This window comes from Ochotona curzoniae, unplaced genomic scaffold (genome assembly GCF_017591425.1).
Source record: "Ochotona curzoniae isolate NIBS_2020 unplaced genomic scaffold, NIBS_Ocur_1.0 scaffold_1852, whole genome shotgun sequence".
Lineage (NCBI taxonomy): Eukaryota > Metazoa > Chordata > Mammalia > Lagomorpha > Ochotonidae > Ochotona > Ochotona curzoniae.
Window position 1 is genome coordinate 36,268,752 of NW_024467087.1, and position 22,569 is coordinate 36,291,320.

The 22,569-nt window shown below is 42.6% G+C and overlaps 1 protein-coding gene across 1 annotated transcript; it reads left to right on the top strand.

Moving 5' to 3' along the window:
- Nucleotides 1–4,931: 4,931 nt before the first annotated feature.
- On the top strand, nt 4,932–8,718 carry ARMCX2 (armadillo repeat containing X-linked 2). Its single transcript, XM_040999656.1, has 5 exons — nt 4,932–4,992; nt 5,456–5,567; nt 5,888–5,949; nt 6,063–6,127; nt 6,318–8,718. The coding sequence occupies exon 5, from the start codon at nt 6,440–6,442 to the stop codon at nt 8,309–8,311; it is 1,872 nt and encodes a 623-aa protein (XP_040855590.1). The 5' UTR covers nt 4,932–4,992; nt 5,456–5,567; nt 5,888–5,949; nt 6,063–6,127; nt 6,318–6,439; the 3' UTR covers nt 8,312–8,718.
- Nucleotides 8,719–22,569: the final 13,851 nt, after the last annotated feature.

Genomic DNA, 22,569 nt, shown 5'->3' on the forward strand with positions numbered 1-22,569 from the left:
CGTGAGCAGGAAAAGACTCACTGGTCTTTGAGTAAAGACATGAAGACAGTGAATAATTTATCTATGGTGATGTCTGGGAGAAGAAAGTTTCAGGCAGAGGAACAAACATGGCACTATGAAGGGAACATGCCCAGCAGGTTCCAAAAATATCAAGGAAAGCTGAATGACTGCAGGGCATAAGAAAATGAGACAGAAAAGTGCAGATAATATTGCATAGGGCAGGTCCTTTTCAGGTGTAGTAATGACATTAGTATTTACTATAAACAACAGAAGAAACGGGTAAGGAGTTTAAATAGAGGTGGCATCTGAATGTATTTAGAATAGACTATAGGAGACAAGAAGACTGAGTCCACTCATAAGTTATAACAGCAACTGAAAGAAAAAATGAGTCCTACCCAACCCTGGGTAGCTGTAAGTAGCCTAGTGGCTAAGTCCTTGCCTTGCATGTGCCTGGATCCCATATGGGGGTAGGTCACTTGGGGGATGTGAACCAGCAGATGGAAGATCGTTCTCTCTATTTCTGCTTCTCTCTGTAAATCTGGCTTTCCAAGAAAAATAAATAAATTTTTTAAAAAAGAAAAAGAAACTAAGCAATCAAATAAAATAAGTCAGACATTCTTCTGAGTTGCCCAAATAAAATAAGTCAGACAATCTGTAAGTAGGGCCCAACACGATAGTGCAGTGGTTAAAGTCCTTGCCTTGCACGCCCAGGATCCCATATAGTCGCTGGTTCTAATCCCAACAGCCCCACTTCCCATCCAGCTCCCTGCTTGTGGCCTGGGAAAGCACTTGAGGACTGCCCAAAGCCTTGGGACCCTGCACCCGAGTGGAAGACCTGGAAGAGCTCCTGGCTCCTGGATTCGGATTGGCTCAGCTTCATCCATTGTGGCTGCTTGGGGAGTGAACCATAGGATAGAAGATCTTCCTCTCTGTCTCTCCTCCTCTCTATATATCCGCCTTTCAATAAAAATAAATAAATCTTTTTTAAAAATCTGTAAGTAAAACTAGCAACAAGAGGAAATTTCATTCAAGTAGTAAAGAATTATATGTAATTTACTCAGTCATTTTTAGTTAAATCAGCTATAAAAGAAAATCTCCTTAACCTGATGAAAATTTACAAGCAGAGGCTCTTCTAACCTGCAAGATTCAATACCCCCTGTGGGCTACCAAGACCACAAAATTTATTACCTTACCTCCACTCACTGATAGTATTTTTGTGCACTATTTGTTTTATTTTTTTCTTTCCTTTTATCTATTTATTTATTTGGTACTGGTAAATTTAAGTAAAAGTAACTTTGGGGAAAAAAAGTGCATAGCAGAAATAGCTTTTCACAAATAGGACAAAACAAAAGAAACATTCCTTCCATTGCCTTCAAAAACAACATCAGGTGATTGAGGTCACAGTGAGGTAAGGCAGGTTGAGCTAGTGTTTGGAATGCCAGCATCTCACATCTGAGAACTGTTTGGCTCCCTACTAATGCACCCAGGAATGCTGTAGATGTTGGCTTAAGTTCTAGAACCCCTGCTACCCATATGAGAGACCCAGATGAAATCCTGGGCTCCTGACTTAGAACCAGCCCAGCCCTAGCCATTGCAGCCATTTGGGGAGTAGTTTGAACAAGTAGAAGATCTCTATCTCTCTCTCTCTGTCTTTCAAAACAACAAGCACAATTTTTTTTGAAAGATTAGGAGGCTCTCAGGTCCTTGTCGATGTACTATAAGCAGGAAAGTGAGAGAGGCATAAATATCAGAAAAGAATACATGAAAACAATTATTTAAATATTATATAAGTTACCATCTGTACATAAGTGTGCCAAAGTTATCATTAGGAAAGTGCTGAAGTTAATAAAATACACCATAAAAAAGGAAAGTACAAACAATTATACAATAGTCAATTTTTTTTTCTTAACAGGCCATTTCTTATTACAAATTATAATTCATAAAAGAATAAAATTTCAATCACAAAGACTACTGAATATTTTAAGAAAAACCTACCAAATATTACTTATAAAATTTGATTAATAAACAACAACAAAAAGGGAATAAATAAAATGGAGAGCAAATACTATATTCTTGGAGAGGAAAATCCCTGTTTTATGATGTTAATCCATGCAGACAGAAATCTGTTAGGTTTGTTGCAACTGAAATACAAATATCCACGCTTATTTGTGTTACTGTTGCTAAATTTGACATTAGATTCATTTGTTATTATGTGCATAAGAAAGCAAGTAGAAAATTATAGGCAGGGCTTTATCCTATATAGTTTATTTCCTTACTTTTTAATACTTTTAAACCGCTAACCTATATTACTTTTATTGGCAGAACAAAAAGCAAGCTTCCTGATCTGGACTACTCTATAGTCACCACAGACCTTCCAGGCCACTGTTCTGATTCCTTGTATGGGGGAGCAGTGATTTCCAGACCCCTGAAAGAACTGATTAAATCAATAACTTCCAATTTTCAGAAGAAAACTACATTCAATCACAAATATAATCACAAAGAAAACCTTGTAGATGAAAACTGTCTCAGGTAGTGCACAGAGTTGGTCAGGTAAGAATGTTCATTCTAAGATAATCAACGTGGTCATAGGGAATTGTTCCTTGGGCCCTGGTATGTCTTTGACTGAGGGGCATTGAAGTGCACATGGAATACCAGGCAGTGAATTTGCCACAAGATTAGACCCTCCTTGGGTGCCCTGGAGTTAAGGGGGCCAGAAGTGTGAAGCCCAGCAGGTTGTGCCTCTCAAATCAGGCAGTGGTAGCGGACAATATTAACAGCAATATTTACCTGGGCATTGTGAAGAAGAGCAGACAACAGGCTGACTAGGGAACCTTCCAGCACTCATTTCTTCAGGCTTATGAAAATCCTCAACTGCAATGGCAGTTGGGAACAGTAATCTCTTCTATGCACAGCTGAGTTGCCCTTTGTGGGTCTTTTAGGGAGGGAGAAGTGGAGCGTCAACAGCATTTACTCAGGTCATCAACTTGGTCATCTGTCCATGTATATTTTTGGAGTAAGTTAGAAGAATGAGATTTCTAAATGCAAGGGGTGGAAGCTCTGGAATATGACAGGTGGTGAGGAACAGCATCTCACCCTTCTCAATAGAAGCAGGCAAATGTTGACCACCCCAATTCTTCAGTTAGTTTCCATGGTCTCACGGCTCTTCCTTTTGCCTACAGCTGAATAACTAAGCTTGAAACTGTTATGAAGATAAGTGTTCAAAACTGTTATCATTAGAGCCATCAAATTCCCAAAGGTTCACACTACAGTCAGCAATGCTTTGAGACTACTAATAAATAGGTCTAACAAGACAAGACATGATCATTTATTTATTCAGAATAAAAGTTGTCCCTGGGGGGCAAAGGGGAAAAGATATTATTTATCCAGAATATATCACGTTGGACAACTTGGCTTTTCTCCGTGGATCAATTTACAGATCATATGGAAATATGACGATTTTGGTGGCAAATTTTGCTCTTAGCTGTTTAAATACCTTTGGATGCTCTGGAAATGTAGAATTAAATTAATGCATAAAAATCTTTAAAAGATTTATGGAAATACATATATAAAAACTGCCTGAATTTCAGTTTTTGCATGCTAATAAACTTATCTTTTAGTTTCCCACAAACTTTTTGAAGTACCCTTGGATTGCTTGTGTGGCTGATGGCTTTCCACGGAAGTGGGAAATCTGTTTCACGAAACATGCCTGCCCCACACAGAATTCTTGTTTTACTGTACTGTCTTGCTGTAAACCAAAAGTATGGTGGGAGCATCAAAAACAAAACCTGACTACCCCAGGAGCACAACCAGTCCCTATTCCCATTCAATGTCTCCCTTCTGACACCCTTCTCCTTGCCTAACTGGAGCAGCGACCCAATTACCAGGGAAATGGGGATTAAGAGCTGGGGGCATTGGCAAGTGGAGCTAAGGAAATAAAGGTGCTCAGTAGCCCAGGAAAGAACCAGACACCCCCTCCCGAAGGGGGTAAAGAGCAGGTGAAGGGATGGGGAACTGTCACTAGTCCTCCTAGAGCATACAGCTCCCCCTTGGTAACCAAGAAACCCGGCAACATCTCGCAGGGAAAAGAAGCTGGTTTTGGCCTCTGTGACTATATAGTGGTAAATAAATGAGTGACAGCACCTGCTGTGCTGGGCTGAGGTGGGAGTGGGGCAAAGGAGAGGGCTCCTACTCCTGGTGGGAGTGGAGATTAGGGATCTAACCTTACTGGTGATGCAGCCCTCACGTGACCAGGAGCTGACGTTGGCAAATGTACTTAAAGCCCTGACTGCCGTCCGTCGTCCTCCTCTGGGTACCAAGTCTATTAAGCTGCACACTACTGTGCGCCTAAAAAAAGGAGGAGGAAGAGGAGGAGAAAATTTCCCGAAATCCTGGCAGGTGGGTGTGAGGGTGGACTCGGCCTGGCACCCTTGAACTGCAATGGCCTGACGATGAGGGAGCCAGAGGCCATGGGCGCACTTCCGTCGCTTAGCTCCTGGCGGACGGTCCAGACCCCTGGCTTGGGACTCCGCTTGTTTGGGTGGGGGCGGGGCGGAGGCCGTAAAGACTTTGACAAACTGCGGGGAATCCTCTTCTTCTCCCAGCCAGTGTTTTTTGCTTTGTTTTTGACACTCAGGCCCCGCACTTCGCATCCTGTCCGGTTTTAACAGAAGGGGAGAGAAATAAACGTGGCAGCGCGGATAAGGCCAGCCTGGAGGTTGGGAAAGGGTGCTCCGGAGGGGTATGCAATGTTCTTTCCTACCCCCTTTTGCAAACCATTCCACCTCTCCCCCACTCCCGCCGCCCTTCCCTTTTCCGACCAGCCCCCAGTGCTTTGCTGTTGCCAGCCTCTGTAGGATAGATGGACATCACGGGAAGGGGACCGCAAGACGAGCTGGTATTATTCTGTCGTGTAAATTTCCGATTGCTTTCTAGACACGTGTGATCCATACAACCCTTCAGCGGCGTCTTTTCCGTCCTGGAAAAGGATTTCGGGTATGCAGACGAGAGAAATGGCGGTTATCGGGGGGGACGTGGGTGGGGGGTGGGAGGCGGAGCCCGGCGAAGAGAAACGCCCCCTGAAACTGAGGAGGCCGACTTTGCGGCTAATGTCGGGCCTGTGGGCTGGAGAGTGAAGAAATGGGGACCTAAAGAAGGGTGGCTCGATCGTTTGGCAGGAAACTCCTGTGCCGCGTCCCATCCAGCTTTCGCTGCACTCTCGCCCCGCCCCCTCCCGCTCGGTGCAGAAGAAGGGGTGTGGCGGCGGGTCCTGGAGAAATGGCGGACGGGGCGGGGCAAAGTAAAAGGAGGGGTGGAATGCCTGGAGAGCCTGAGCCCAAGGTGGGGACTGCGGTGGCCTGGGAGGGGAGAAGAGTGCAGGGAACTCAGAGCTGCTGTGCTTTGACATTCTGTTATGGGAATACTAAAAAGCACTTCATTACTGGGGATTTTGTCCTAGGTGCTGATCCACGCAGCAGGCTCCGAGTCTGGTGTCTGCAGTCTGTATATCCGTCCTGCATTCCGTCCTTAGGATGAAGCTCAACTGAAAGCAGCAGCACTGAGCCTTGCAGGTCGGTGTGGGGAATGGGAGCAGTCCGTAGACCCCTGGTGTAGGCGTGACAGAAAGCAGAACAGAGTCTGGGACTAGAGGCCCTGGCTCCTGCATTTTCTCTCTTTAAAAAAAAAAAAAGCCCCCTTGTCCGCCGCCCACGGATTTTGGTGCAAGGAAAGGGGCGTGGCATCCATCTTAGAGTTAATAGTTTGGAAAAGAGAGGATGAGGCGGCAAAGAGAAGCCTTGAGAATGGGAATCTTTCCACTCACTGCAGTTCAGACCAGGAAAGGAAGCACAATTTGGCCCTCAGAATCACCCTTGCTGTGATCGCTCCACAGGTTTGTTTCTGTCTTTTGGGCTCCACAACTAGAGGCAGAGTGGAAAACGTCAAACTGCCCAGGTATGTGCCTAAGCACCATGCAGGACCCTGGGAGTGAGGATGGGGATGGAGTGGGGTCATCTCAATGTGAGCTGACAAAGTTTTCGTTTTTTGTTTTTTCTGCTTTCCCTCAGCTTTGTGTACTGCCTCCCATACCCCATTTAGGTGTGGGAAGATTGGAGGTGTGGCCATTGGCAAGGTGAGTTGGGGTTGAAAAGGAAAAAAAAAATGTTAAATGACTAGGTGTCTGAATAAGCAAATGGAGGTCTTGGCTGGTACCTGTGTCTGGGTGCTAGCAACCATTATGCATTATGTCTCCTCCAAGACAGCCTGGCTTGACAAGAGTTGAGCCAGAGCCCTAAGCCTCATTTCTATCCTCTATCCCCTAGGTCCTGGTCTCCTTTGGCAGAACTTGTAAGCCTGACCTAGAGAGTTGAGCTCTGACTAGCACACATCTCACGTGGGCAAGCCAGATCCACGGCCTGCATCAGAGAACCACCAGAGTTGCACCATGAGTCGTGTTCGAGATGCTGGCTGCGTAGCCGCAGGGATAGTGATTGGGGCCGGTGCCTGGTATTGTGTCTATAAATACACAAGGGGAAGAGACCAGAAGAAAAAGAGACCAAGCAAGCCCAAGAACCGGGCTGTGGCTGGGACTGGAGCCAGGGCTAGAGCTGGGCTAAAGGCAGGATTTACAATTGATCTTGGACCAGGATTTAGCCCCCCAACCCCAGTCCGTGCTAGGGCTGAGGATGGGCCTCAGGATGAAGCCGCTGCCTTGGACACAGCTAAAGCTGAGGCAGTGGCCCCACCTGTGGCTGGCACTGCTGTTCACAGTGAGACAGGGAGTCAGGCCCGAGAAGCAGATGGGGCTGGGGTTGGGGTTGGGCCTAAGGCTGAACCCACAGTTGGGGTTGTTGTAGATTCTGCAGGGACACCACCTCCCATGGTACCAGAGGCCCCTGCAGCAGCAGAGCCTCCCAAGGTGACAGAAGCTCACAGCGTAGCTGAGGTACCTAAAACAGCAGTACCTCCTGGGGCAGCTGCGCCTACCCAAGTGGCAGCAGCCACCCAGGCAGTAGAACCTCCCAGAGTGGCAGCACCCACTGAGGCAGCTGATGCTGTCAGAGTGGCAACACCTACAGAGGTGGCTGAGGCTGTTGTGCCCTCAATACCTACTGGGGCAGCAGGACATGCTGGGACTGCTGAAGCTCCCAAGACTTCAGGATCTTCTAAAACTTCAGCAGCTGCTAAGAAAGCAACTCCTGGGGCTCACACTGGAGCTATACCTAAGGCTGGGGCAGCCACTGGAGCTGTCCCAAAAGGTGGAGCCAAGGGTGGTGCTAGGTCCCGGACTGGAGGCAAGGGCAAGGGTAAAAGAAATAAAGTGGAAGTAGATGAACTGGGGTTGGGCTTCCGCCCTGGAGATGGAGCTGCAGCAGCTGCTGCAGCCTCTGCTAATGGGGGACAAGCTTTCCTGGCTGAAGTCCCTGATTCTGAGGAAGGGGAATCTGGGTGGACTGACACAGAGTCTGACTCAGACTCTGAGCCTGAGATCCAGCTCAGAGGGAAGGGAAAAAGACCTGTTGCCATGCAGAAGCGCCCCTTTCCTTATGAAATTGACGAGATCCTGGGTGTCCGAGATCTTAGGAAAGTTCTTGCCTTGCTTCAGAAATCAGATGATCCTTTCATCCAACAGGTAGCTTTGCTCACCCTGAGCAACAATGCCAATTACTCATGTAACCAAGAGACAATTCGCAAACTGGGAGGCCTTCCTATTATTGCAAATATGATCAACAAAACTGATCCCCACATTAAGGAAAAAGCCTTAATGGCCATGAATAACCTAAGTGAGAATTATGAAAATCAGGGCCGGCTTCAGGTCTATATGAATAAAGTGATGGATGATATAATGGCCTCTAACCTAAACTCAGCAGTACAGGTAGTTGGACTAAAATTTTTGACAAACATGACTATTACTAATGACTACCAACATCTGCTTGTCAATTCCATTGCAAATTTTTTCCGTTTGTTGTCTCAGGGTGGTGGAAAAATCAAAGTTGAGATTTTGAAAATACTTTCGAATTTTGCTGAAAATCCAGATATGCTCAAAAAACTCCTCAGCACCCAAGTGCCAGCATCATTCAGTTCCCTCTATAATTCTTATGTGGAATCTGAAATTCTTATCAATGCCCTTACTCTGTTTGAGATCATCTATGACAACCTCAGAGCAGAAGTGTTCAACTACAGAGAATTCAATAAAGGCTCCCTTTTTTACTTGTGCACTACATCCGGAGTGTGCGTTAAGAAAATTCGAGCCTTAGCTAATCACCACGACCTCTTGGTGAAGGTTAAAGTTATAAAACTAGTGAACAAATTCTGATGGGTTATGTGCTTTCAAGAGCCTGGAAAAAAAAAATCTTGGTATTGTAGTCTGGAAATATTGAAAATTCGAAGTTACTGCTTTTACACTTAGTGTAAAGGGATCCTTTCATCTGTCAGTTTTGAATAAGGTTTCATCTGGAGTGTTGTTATATGTGACAGTCGCCAGCTTTAAGTTTAATCCTATTATGAATACCCAAATAAAATTGTCCTCCTGTACTGAAAACACATTTGTGATGTTAATTGTGCTGCTTGGATGACAATATTTTTTTTTCTGGTTCCTCTATGTGAATTGACAGTGTACCTGTCCGTTACAAAAGGCCAACTATTCTATTACTTGTTTTGACTTGAATTTATCCACCAAAGATTTCACTGTGTATCATCAATAAAGTTGTGTGTTTCAACTGACAAAACATTGTTCTTATGCTTTAATTTAAAAGCTAACCAGAGAGATAGGTACATAAATAGGAAAGAATTACTAATAGTGCATAGGTATTTGTTCATTGTAAAATATATGCTCTATGGTTAAAATAAAGCAAAGGTTGCTGAGAAAATTTCAAAAAGGAGAAGTATGTTTAGGCTGGACCTGAAGGACAGCATAGAAAGGTATTCCAGGAGGGGGAGTAGGTTAGAGGAAAGATTCAACTGGAAGTGGGAAAATCTGTTACTGTGATAAGAAAGAAGCCAGTGTGGCTGGAATGGAAGCCCTGGGAGTCACTGGACATTTTTGACAGAAGGAAAAATTATCGGGTGGAAATGTGCAAGATGGATTAGAGCTGGAATGAGGTTAGGGGTGGGCACTAGAAAGAAGATCATTTGCTAGGAAGTTATAATAAACCAGGGATGAAATGATGAAGGGTGAAATCAAGTAATGACAAAGGGAACTTTAGGGTCCAACACGGTGAGTGAACCCACCACTTACAACCCTGACCTCTCATGTGGGAACACTGGTTCAAATCCCAGCTGTTCCACTTCTGGTTAGACTCCCTGTTAATGTGCCCAGGAAAACTGTAAAGATGACCCAAGTACTTGGGCTCCTAATACTCATGTGGGAGATCAGGATGAAATTTCTGGCTTCTGGGGATGAACCAGCCCAGACTTGGCTTTTGCGACCCCTTGGGGAATGAACTAATGGGTAGAAAACCAACGCAGTTTTTTCTGACTCTCATTTAAGTAAGTAAATAAACAAATAAGCCTTTAAAACTATAAATGACAGGGCTGGCACAGTAGCCTAGCGGCTAAAGTCCTTCCCTTGAATGCACCAGGATCCCATATGAGCGCCAGTTCTAATCCCAACAGCCCCACTTCCCATCCAGCTCCCTGCCTGTGGCCTGGGAAAGCAATCGAGGGTGGCCCAAAACCTTGGGACTCTGTACCCGTGTGGGAGATCTGGAAGAGCCTCCAGGCTCCTGGGTTTGGATTGGCTCAGCTCCAGCCATTGTGGCCACTTGGGGAGTGAATCAATGGACAGAAGATCTTCCTCTCTGTCTCTTCTCTGTGTATATCTGACCTTCCAATTAAAAATGTTAAAGTAGAAAGAAAGAAAGAAAGAAAGAAAGAAAGAAAGAAAGAAAGAAAGAAAGGAAGGAAGGAAGGAAGGAAGGAAGGAAGGAAGGAAGGAAGGAAGGAAGGAAGGAAGGAAGGAAGGAAGAAAGAAAGAAAGAAAGAAAGAAAGAAAGAAAGAAAGAAAGAAAGAAAGAAAGAAAGAAAGAAAGAAAGAAAGAAAGAAAGAAAGAAAGAAAGAAGCAAAAATGATGGACCAAATACCAGCATCCCCTATTAACACCGGTACGGGTTGCTGATCTTCTGATTCTGCTCCTTGTCAATGTGTTTGGAAAAGCAGCAAGGGATAGCCCAAATTACCAGTACCCCTGCCGTTCATGTAAGAGACCTGTTGCAGCTACTCAGGGAATGAAGCAGTGGATGAAAGATCTCTTTCTCTTTGTCTCTCACCCATGTCTGCCTATAGCTCTTTCAGATAAATAAATTTGTTAAAGAATAAAGTGTTGGGCTATGTTGATAGTAAGAGACTTGAAAAATTAACAAAAGAACTAATATCTACTACCTGCCCCTTGGCTGTAGGTCTATAAAGAAGAAGGACTGTCTGACATGCTGCAGGTCCTGACAAGGAAGAGGAGTGTGGGGCCACTTGGGGGTCTTAGGTTGCTGTGGGGATCATATGACAATATGAATTACTATTTCAAATGATGAGAAACAGCAGCATGACAGAAGGAGTCTTGGCCCAGATCACTGGTTTCTTTATTTGGAAGGGCACAGCGGTAAAGACTTCATGGGAACCTACTCCCCACTCCTGAGTTCACAGATGTACCTTCTTTCCTCCCCTTCCTAGCCTATTGAAGTGATGAAAAAAGAAAATTCAGAGGGTATACCAGTTTTCTTCCCTGATACCTTTCACAAAATAATTTTCTACAAGTGCATGAGAGGCCATGGCAGCATAGAAATAGATTTCTGGAATAGAGAAAAGGGTAGACTGCTATTACATATTGGTATAATGTAACTAGAGAGCAATTTGGTAATATTTATAAGAAGTTTTAAAGATGCATTTTCCTTTGACCATGCACTCTACTTAGAGGATTTTCCTCCCTAAGGAAATAATCAAATCATACACTGAGGAATATACAAGAACATATTTCAGCATTACTTCTAAGAGATAAAAACTAGAAGCTATTTAAACGTCTAACACTGTGGAACTGAGTAACCAATAGATTGTATGCTCATGCAATAAAATATCTTATAACCATTTAAAACTAAGGAATTGGAGACTGGCCTGATGGTTTCGCTGCCCAATCCTCTTCCTGTAAGGGCTGGCATCCCATATGGATGCCACTTTGTGTCCCAGCTGCTCTGCTTCCCAACCAGCTCCCTGCTTGTGGCCTGGAAAAGCAGGAGAGGATGACTTAAAGCCATAGGACCCTGAACCTGTGTGGGAGACCAGAAGACGCCCCTGCCTCCTGACTTTAAATCAACTCAGTTTTGGCCTTTGCAGCCATTTGGGGAGTGAACCAACAGACAGAAGATCTTTTTCTCTGTTGCATGTTTCTGTAAAATCTGCATTTCTAATAAAAATACCTAAATCTTTATTTTTTTAAACTGACTGATCAGGACCAGTTTTGTGGAGTAGCAGATAAAACTGCCACATATGGTACTGGAGTCTGAAATGGGCACCGGTTCGTGTCCTGGTTGCCCTACTTCCAATCCAGCTCCCTGCTTATGGCCTGGAAAAGCAGCAAATTTCCCAAGTGCTTTGGCTCCTGCACCCTCATGGGAAACCCAGAAGGAGCTCCTGAATCCTGGCTTCTACCTGTCCTAGCCTCCACCATTGCAACCATTTGGGGAGTGAATTAGCAGATGGGAGATATTTCTCTCCCTTTTTCCCACAGTGTAACTCTGCCTTAAAAAACAGACAAACAAATAAATAAAGTCTTTAAAGAAAATACCTGGCTGGGCCCGGCAGCGTGGCCTAGCGGCTAAAGTCCTCACCCTTGAACGCACCGAGATCCCATATGGGTGCCGGTTCTAATCCCAGCAGCTCCACTTCCCTTCCAGCTCCCTGCTTGTGGCCTGGGGAAGCAGTTGAGGACAGCCCAAAGCTTTGGGACCCTGCACCCATTTGGGAGAACTGGAAGAAGTTCCTGGATCCTGGCTTCGGATCGGCGTAGCACCGGCCATTGCGCTCGCTTGGGGAGTGAAACATCGGACGGAAGATCTTCCTCTCTGTCTCTCCTCCTCTCTGTATATCTGACTTTCCAATAAATAAATAAAAGAAAAGAAAATAAAATGCCTGGCTGTGGCTCTGAGTTCAGCTTCACTATGCAGGTATTAGGAGGCAGCAGTGCTAGTTAGTTAAATGATTGAGTTTCCGCCACCCACAAAGGGGATGTGGTTTAAATTTCTGGCTCCAGTCTTCAGCACGGCTGTCACAGCCTCTGCAAGCATTTAGGGGAGTACACAAAAAGATGGGAGCTTGCTCTCTCAAATTAATTAGAGTCCCAGCTATTGCACTTGTGATTCAGCTTCTTGGTGCTGCACCTGGGAAAGCATCAAAATTTTGCCCCTGACATCCATTGAAAAGGCCCAGATGGAGTTTCTGGCTCCTGGCTTTGGCCTGGTCCAGACATGGCTAACTGTAACCATCTGAGAAGTGAACCAGCAGATGAATGATCTGTGTGTGTGTGTGTGTGTGTGTGTGTGTGTGTGTGTGTGTGTGTATGTGTCTGTGTGTGTGTGTGTGTATGCATGTCTATCTCTGCCTATGGCTCTGTCAAACAAACACGAATACATCTTTTAAAAATTAAATAAATATGTTTTAAAGCTGTGATATGGTTCTATATTGGTATAAAAAGACATTAACCATAGTGGGGAGGTTGTGGCATTAGACAAAAGTTCACATAATTGAAACTGGGTGAAAATTTGTTCAAATGTTTGTTATGTGTATCTCTGTGAATTATTTAACACAGAATTGGAATCATATTTTGTATCAGTAGATCTCAATATGTGATATATAGACTACTGCACACTTCTGAAGCCATTAAATCAGAACTGTTTTCAAGGAGCAGGCATTTAGTGCAGCAGCCAAGACATTGTTTGGGATGACCACATCCCATATTGGTATGCCTGGGTTTGAGTCTCGGCTTTTCTCTTGAATCCAACTTGCTACTGACGCGTGTCCTGAGAGGCAGTAGGTGATGGCTAAAATGTTTGGGTGCTTGCCACACACATAGGTAATCCTGTTTGAGTTCCAAAAACCAAGCTATGGTATGGCTCAGTCCCAGCTATTGCAGGCATTTTGGAGTGAATTAGCTAATGGAATATCTCTGTGTCGCTCTGCCTTCCAAATTTAAAAAAGGTGAGAAGCAAATAAATAAAACTATTTTCAAAATAACACTAGGTTGCTATTTGCTATTTTCCATTGGGTTAACATTTGCACTAAATGTGCAAATGCAGAGAATATATCAAGGTAATATCCCGAAGGGATATATCACATATATCACATAGGGTGATTATATTCTTTAAAACCACATGCTCAATTTTTAAGCACAAATCCAGTTTCGAACTAAAATGTCTTTCATTAAGTGCTCACTTATAATAAAGTTATATATTTTATTAAATCTTGTTGCCAGGTGCATGCCATTTTAATCTTCTGTGTGATGCAATAAGAAGTAACACAAAGCATTTTGCTGCAGCAACTGGCACATTGCCTGTCTTGAAGCAAAATATACAGTTGTTCAAGATGAACACTGAGCTGCTTTTTTCATGGAATTCCATTTTTACTTGAGGAATGATTTGTAAACTATGGTTGGTCAGATCTGGGTATTTGACAGACGTATTCTTGAAAATGAACAAAGTGAACCTAGAAGGAAAATAGCTAACAATATTTATCAGCAACAATAAAACTTGAGCATTCAAGTACAGTTACAATTTTGGAAAACTTATATGGCTGACTGTAAGTGTGAAAATATTTCTGAAGAATGTGCCAGTGATTATTATGAAGGGGATGCCCTTTTGTTTTCTTATTCCAGGACAGAAATGACAGAGGACAGGGGAACCTAATGCTGATCTTACTCAGTTGTATCATGATCATTGTAATCACATAACATTAATTCCAATGGTATTTAGTAATTAATATTGCTATGGTATCAATAGGTGAGGTAAACCTAATATTTTTGAACTGTTTCTAAATGCCCACTGTCTGGCAGTGATGAACTTAGTGCGTGGAGCCAAGAATCATACAGGTAGACTACTGACTGATGGTCAATAGCTAAAGTATATTAAGAGCATCAGACTTTTAAAGATTGCGGGTCGCATAGGCACAAGGGAGGAGGGTTTGTGAAATTTACATATCAACAGAGAAGAAAAAAGTTGACTTGAGGCTATGGGAGTTCCCACACCTCTGCCTCCTAGAGGAAGCACCTTTCTAAACCTGAGAATTAGGGAGTTCCTAGCCTGTGCATTTCCATATCAACTTCTCCCAGAGTGTTCTGACAGGTTTGTAGCTGGCCATGGCTCCACACTGGCAAGGCTTCCCAAAGTCCTCTCTTGATCAATTACCTTCCTACAAATCTAATCAATTGTCCTCCTATAAGTAAGGAATACCTGAAAAGATGTCAGTCCTGGAACAGTGATGTTTCCTCCTGGGTGAGGGAGTTTGAGCTTGTGTATTGAAGATGAGATACATCAGGATCTCTTGGCTTGGGCCTAGCTATTAAAGTAATCCACATTCCTTCTCTCTGATTAACAGTGGAAACATCCATCTGCTACAGATTTGTACAGACTGACCTTATGAATAAACTAAGACTCACACAACATGCAAATATTTCCTGAAGTCTTGATTTTTATGTTTTTAATATCACATATGAAAGATCAACAGGAGGGACTGTTGCTACCTCTGTCTCTTTTTGTATGTAAGAGTGTGTGTATGTCTCTTCCTTTCAACTAATTTTAAAAATTATATTAAAAAATAAAAACCAACTGGGTAGCTAAAATGTAGCTAAGACTTAAAAGTTCTCTGGAAAAAAAATAAAGTTCTCTGGAAGCTTTAACTTAGCAAACTAATAAAGCCCCAGGAATGGAACATCAGCCTCTTAGTAGTCTGTAAATTTTCCTGAAACATTCCATAGATTTTCTATATTACAGGGCTTTTTTAAACGTATTTTTATTTTTTAAATAAAAAGTCAGTATTTTTTTAATGAAAGTCAGAGTTACAGAGTGAGACATCTTGCATCTGCTAGTTTATTCCCCAGGTGGCTCCAATAGCCGGAGCTGGGCTGGTCTGAAGCCAGCAGCCAGGAGCCAGGAGCTGCTTCTCAGTCTCTCCAGTGGATGCAGGGGCCAGTCATTTGGGTGGTCCTCAGCTCTTTCCCAGGCTATTAGCAAACAGCTGGGTTGGAAGTAAAGCAGACTGGATATGCGGCACGCGTAAGGGATATGGGTGCCACTGGTGGAGGGTTAGCCTGATACACCATGGCACTGGCCCCTTCTGTAGTATAGATTTTGCCTTTTATATTGGGTGTCCAGAGCTTGGATGTTGTTGGATAGCTCTCACAACTGTGTTTGCACTGAATAGTCACATTTTTCTTGAAATATGCAGGTCTGGGCAAACAATTGGTTCAGGAAACATTCACATCCTACCCCACCCTCCTTTTTTAAGAAAATGACTTGATACAAGCAAGGATTGAGAATCCAGGGATGTAATTTTAATAGTAGAACACAATGATGAGACACAAATGGTTGCTCTTAAGATCCCTGGAACTGATTTGTTTCCATTCTTTATCAGGCCAGGCTACTCCATTTTCTCATTCCCTATGAAATATATCACATTTTCTTCCCTGAAATTCCATTTTTGTGTCTGTGTGCTTAAGCAAAGGGCTAGAGATTACAAGACCAGAAATAGGATATTAAAGGAATAGAGTCTCAAGAAAGTACAGACTATTTGGATTGAGTTGGGCACAGTGTAAATAAGACTTCCTTCCACAATCTCGGGTTGAAAATCAGTAGCCTACAACTAACTGACTGCTTTCCCTCTGACAAGAGGTATTAGGTAACAAGGTAGCTGCTCTAATAGAACCATTTCATTTCTATTGAATAAGATACTTGTTTCCAGGGACACTGAGCAACTTGCAGTGAAAACAACGTGTAGCCTTGAAAATGCAATTCGTTGTGAAAAAGCAAGCAGAGCAGTTCAGGAATCCCATTGCAAGAATAAAAGGCTGTCAGAAATTTGTTAAAAAATGAATTTAGAAACTGGCCTTGTTGACACTGGCTCAGTGGCATATCCTACTGGCATCCCAGATGGGTGCTGGCTTGTATTCTGGCTATTGCACTTACAATCCAGCTTGCTACTTATAGCCTGGGAAAATAGCAGAGGATGTCCCAAAGCCTTGGGTTACTTCAGCCATGTAAGAAGGCCAGAAGTTCCAGGCTCCCAGCCTCACACCAACCCAGCTCTAGATGCTTCAACTATTTCATCATAGCAGATCTTTCTCTCTCCCCCCACCTTCATTCTTGTAACTCTGCCTTTCAAATAAGTAAAATAAATCCAAAACAAAACAAAATCATCTGTCAGGATGCAGTTCCTGCCTGCAGGTGAGCACTAGAATCAATACTGGAAGCAGCCCAGACCAGATCAGACCAGGTTATAGTACCTGTCAGCGTACATGTGGGTCAGGTCTGGGGGTGGGTCAGTTCTTAACACCTACTAGGCCAGTACTTAACATCTACTGCTGGAACTGAGAAGAACCAGGACAGGGTGTGGGACAGGCCAGGTCCAGCTACAACACCAGCCAGTTCATGTTAGGGCTGGGATTAGAAACTGGATGTGTTTGGCTAGCCTACAACACCCACTAGCATGAGTTGGAACTGGGCGTAGACTGGGTCAAGCCAGGCTACAGTATCCAGTGGCAAATAACAAGGTGAGGCAGGCCATGCCAGACTGGGCCGCTGTACCACCAGCACATGTGAGACCCGGGGGAGGGCTGCAAGGCCCACAGGGAGGCCGCACAGGCTCCCCTGCTGTGACAGTGCTCCAGTGAACATGAGAACTATGACTGGGGGTAGACCAAACCTGGCAAGAATTCAACACCTGTTGGCCTGCATGTGAACTGGGTTAGGGGGAGAGCCAAGCTGGGCTAACTGACTGTATGCACTGGTGAAAGCATGAGCCAGAATAAGTGTAGACTGGTTGGGCTTTGCCACAGCATTGGTTGGCAAGTGCTAGGATTGAGGGGAAATCCTGTCAAGCTAGACTGCAGAACCACCTACAGAGTGTAAGATTGGGGACTAAGAGTGGGCCCAGTAGGCAACTGTGGGAGCCTCTCTAATGGGATGCAACTCCCACTGGTGAGCATGAGAACCAGGGATGTGGGTAGGCCTGACTAGACAGGCAGTGGCACCCACTGGCATGAGTGTGGGCTGGATCGTGGAGTCAGCTGGGTTGAGCTAGGCTTCAATGTCCATTGACATATATGAGAGCTCAATGGGATGTGGGACAGACAGGACCAGTCTAATGCACATACTGGCAAGCACAGGGACCAGGGTTGGGGGCAGGTTTGGTGGGGATTAATGTGAGTCATTCCAAATAGGCTGCAGTTCCTGCTGGAGTACATGAGGGCTGAGTGTGTAGTGGATTGGGTTGGGCTGGGCTACAGTAGCCATTGATTTGTGTAAGAGATGAGGCTGGAGGCTCAACTGACCCAGTAACTGCAACTACCAGTTTGTGCATAGGCTGATATGGCTGATTGACTGAGCCAGTCCCCATACTGGCAAGCACACAAGAGTCAGGTCTGGAATCACCCCAGATGTGGTTTCTTTGGGCATACCCCCAACTGAACCACTGGACTCTGAACTCCAACCATGTGGAGAATTGCAGGATCTGTGGACTGAGCATGGAATGCATGTGTCAGAACTGGGCCTCCTCAGTGGCTAAGACGGAGCAGTGGATGGCATGTCCAGGTGCACATGGATGATATGGAAATCCATTGGGGCCTGCAGAGGACAGCTGGTACCATAGCAAGAGAAAAAAGACAGAGCAAACTTGTTAACTACCCCAGCCAAGCGTTGACAGCAAATATCTGGGCGAATGGAGAATCTAAGGTGGATGTCAGCCAATGATCTTGGAAGGATTTCCTCATCCTTGGATTGGCAAGATCAACAGCATTTCAGGACTATCAGAACCACTTAAGCCAAACTCTTGGAACACACTCCACATTGGGGACCCTGGGATGACATTGGTTGGCTGTTCCCCATCTGCGGTTCCTGCGGTAGTTGGGATGCTGGTTGCAGCTTCTCCCCTTTTCCCACCCAGTTATAGGAGGAAGAAAAAGATAATTTGGAAGCAATGCCCTCATCCACTTTTCCCTACTCCTCAACCCTTCCCACTCTGATCAACTATGTAAACATCATCAATAAAAAAAATAGAAATAATAATAACAATAATAATAAAGGTCCAACATCCCATATGGCCTCTTTCATTTCCTTGCTGCTCCACTTTCCACCCAGCTCCCTGCTTATGTCCTGGGAAAGCATTAGAAGTTGGCAAAAAGCTGTGGGATCCTACACCCATATGGAAGACCTGGAGGAGGCTTTTGGCTCCTGGCTTCTGATTGGCTCAGCTCTTGCCATTATGGCCATTTGGGGAGTGAACCAGTGGATGGAAGCTCTTTCTATCTCTCCTATGAGTCTGATTTGCCTTTCCAATAAAAGTAAATCATTTTTTAAAAAAATAACTTCTGATGTAAATGGTTTTATATAATCTCTGCTTGACCAACTTGAGATATTCTAAATCATATCTGATTTATATTAGCCAAGTGGCTAAGGTCTTCCTGCTGCTGTTTCAAAAACTGCTTAATTTTTCACAGCATATCTGTATCTGTATAACATCTTTCTTCAGATTTGACTGTTCCAAAAATAATTCTGCATACTAATTTGAGATGTTAGTTCATTTAGTTGGCCCTACTTGAACAAAGTAGGTACATTTGGTTCACATTGGATTGTATCAAGCTGAACTGGGGCAATTGTTCTTTTTCAGCTTGATTGCATAACTACTCTTCCTTTGAATTTCCTGTTTCATTAAGATACCCAGCATTCAATGACAAAGATCAATGAGTTTCATCTGTGACTTGATTACAGTGATATGAATAAAATGGAATAAAACTGTACACAGATTTGTACCAATGTCAAATTCCTAAGTTTGAAATCATTACTCTTAGTGAAATAAGAGTCTCAAAACAACAAATACCATGCATCTTTTCTGACATATGGCAGTTAATATAGAATACAAAAATATACATATATTGGAACAAAACAGGCATCTTGTAATTTTATTGTTAATTTTAGCTTTTTTAAAATAGTCCCATGAAATTGTGGTTTTTCTACTCTCCACTTGTTGGATATTATGCCTTAATGTTGCTTCACTCCTGTGATTATGGAGTAAATAGAATTTTTTTTTTTTTTGCAGATGTCAAACACAAAGGACGGAAGGAAAGAAGGAAAGAAGTTGAAGGAGACAGAGGGAGGGGAGGAGGAAAAAAGTACGGTTATCTTCTTAGAATTGTATATACAAAATACATGATATTTTTCCTCTTTATGTTAATAAAAATTTTAAAAACAAAATACTGAAAAATGAAAACACTACATGTCAAAATTGATGACAGTGATAAAAAAACTATTTCACAGGAAATATGTGGCATTAAAGTTTTACATTATGTGAAATGTGCTGAATACGAAAATCTGTAATAACAGATAATAGAATAATAATGAGGTCTCAAGGGCTGGCAAAGGGAAACTAAGAGTGATAATTAATGAGTACAGAGATTCTTTTGAGGTGTGATAATGTTCTAATGTTGATAGTGATGATTGTTGCGCAACTCTCAATGTCCTACAAGGTATTGAATTGCACACTTCAGGTGAATTATTCATTGTGAAAATTATACTTCAATAAACTTGTTATCTTTTGAAATTTTACATTAGAAAAGAAAAAGCATCCAAATAGAAAGTTAGAATAAAGATCAACAAAATAAACCCAAATACAAAAAAAAAAAAAAAGACATTGCTAGACTCAATGAAGCCAAAAATGGGTCCTCAGAAGTTGCAATATGAAAAGCAAAACTTTGGTGACTAAACAAGAAAACAAAGTGGTAAACAATATTAGAATTGAACAAAAGGATGAACTACTCAGGTCAGCATTGTAGTGCAACAGGCTAATGCCACAATTTGCATGGGCTACACTTTGTAAGGGAGTGCCAATTGAATCCCAGTTACTCCACTCCTGAAGGAAACAAGGATACACCAAGTGCTTGCACCCCCTCTGCTCCTGTGAGAAACCCAGATTAAGTTCCCAGCTCACAGCCTTAGCCTGGCTAACTCACAGCTCTTGTGGATATTTGGGTAAGGAAGACTCTCAATCTCTCTCTCTCTCTCCCTCTTTCTCTCTCTCTCTCTCTGTGTGCATGTGTATTGTGTTTCAAATAATTAAAATGTATGAAGAACGAAAAATTAACAGTTTCAATATAAGAAGGAAAACTACAAGTAAGTCTCAGTTATAAAAACAGGTGTGGAGCCGGTGCTGTGTGATGTATGTAGCAAGTAAAGCTAGCAACTCATAAGGGTATTGGTTCAAGTCCCAGCTGCTCCATTTCTGATTCAGTTCCCTGCTACTATGCGTGCGAAACAAATAGAAAATGACTCAAGTCTTTGGGCCCCTGCATCCATGTAGGAGATCCTTGCTCCTTGTTCCTGGCTTCAGCCTGCCCCAGCCCTGGCCATTATTGCCATTTGGGGAGTGAACCAGAGGATGGAAAATCTCTGTTTCTGCCTCTGCCTTTCTCCCTTTGTACCCCTGCTTTTCAAATAAATATAAATAAATGTTTAATCACAAATACACACAGATTTTTATATAGGGTTGTAAGTAACTTGGGCCAGAAGTCATTAGCATTCCTTTTGCACATTGTCCAGATCTAGTAATGTAAAACCGATCTATCCACAGGAAGGACAAGAAAGCAGGGCAGGCTCAAAGATTATTTGGTATTAGCCATCCCTGTCAAATCATAATAATGAAAGCAAGGTGGGAGAGATTAAAAAAAAATTAAAAAGTTAAGAAAGTGACAGAGAAATACAGAATTTAATAAAATATAAAATTGGCCATAAACCCATGGAGAAAAAATGGACTGTTTCATTTGTAACATTAGAAATATTGGCTCATTATTTGGAGGAAAATAACATTGTGCCAGTTCTTAGCAGTGAGCATAAAATTCAGCTCTAGAAAAATAAAAGATCTAAATATGAAATCTCTAGTTACACAGTTAATATTGAAAAAAACACCTTTGAAGCCTAGAATTAGGTAACAATTTCTTAAACAAAACCTCAAACTAGATACTGAATGACAAAAAGATTAATAGATCTTATCACAGAAAAATTAAAATATCTGGGGCTATTGTGGTGGTGCATCAGGCCAATCCTCTACCTGTGGTGCTGGAATGCTGGAATACCATATGGGCTCCACTTTGTGTCCCTGCCACTCCACTTCCCATCCAGTTCCCTGCCTGTGGCCTGGGAAAGCAGTAGAGGATGGCCCATAGCCTTAGGACCCTGCATCCATTTGGGAGACTCAGAAGAAGCTCCTGGCTCTCAGCTTTGTATCAGCTCAGCTCCAGTTGTTGTAGACACTTGGGGTATGACCCAGTAGATGGAAGAAATCACTCTATCTCTCCTCTCTCTCTGTAAAGATTTATCTTTCAAATTAAAATAAATAAATCTCTAAAACATAATATCTGTTAAATTAGTGACACTATAACAATAAAGAAGATTTGTAACATCTTTACCAAAAGATTGACATATGGCATCTACAAATCCTCCCCAAAAAGGCAGACACACACTGCCCCAAATTGACAAAATATATACTCAAAGGAGAAACAAAATGCTGAGAAATACATAAGGAGATGTTCAAGCTCACTATGAATCACATAATTTCTAATTAAAACATAATTCATTGCATTTATTTGGTTGGCATGTTTAAAAGGCATGGGCAAGCCAATTGTAAGTGAGGGTACAGACATAAACTCTAATGCACTAAACTGATTAGAGGTTAGATTGGAGCAGATATTCCAAAGAGCAATCTGGCAGAACTTAATCAAATTAATTATACGTATACCCTATGGCCCAACAATTCCATATCTACTATATATATATTCTGAAACACTTCTCTCACAGGTCATTAAGGGGACATGCATGAGAACATTCGCCATAGTTTCTGAGGTAAAAGGAAATTGGAAGCAGTTTAGATTTCATTTTTTAGGAAAATGAAGGGAATTAGGTTGGATGAATATTGTGGTATATTGAGCAAGCATTAGGAAGTACAGACTAGATGTACAAAGAATAACATGAGTGGGTTTTATTAAAAATATTACTCAGTGGGAAAAATGAATAGAATGCATTTAAATTTATGCATGCACAGTAATGTAAGATTTTTAAGGAAAAAAAGCTACAAAAGCATACATCTCAAATACATTAAATGGATGCCTCTGGAGAAGATAATGGAAACAAAAAATTAAGATGAAAGGAAACAAAGTAAAATAAATGAATAAGGAAAAAGACAAGCCTTTGATTAGGCCATTACAAATGGTATGCTATGAAGTAAGATATATATTGCTTCAGGTGCAAAAAAGAAGGAAACAAGGAAATTCACTAGTGTTGTAGTAACATAAAAGTTTAAATTGTTCTAAGGGAAAACTCAACAACAGTATGATT

What these genes read in the sequence shown, in the direction of transcription:
- ARMCX2 (XM_040999656.1), top strand. Translation starts at nt 6,440, where the DNA reads ATGAGTCGTGTTCGAGATGCTGGCTGCGTAGCCGCAGGGATAGTGATT.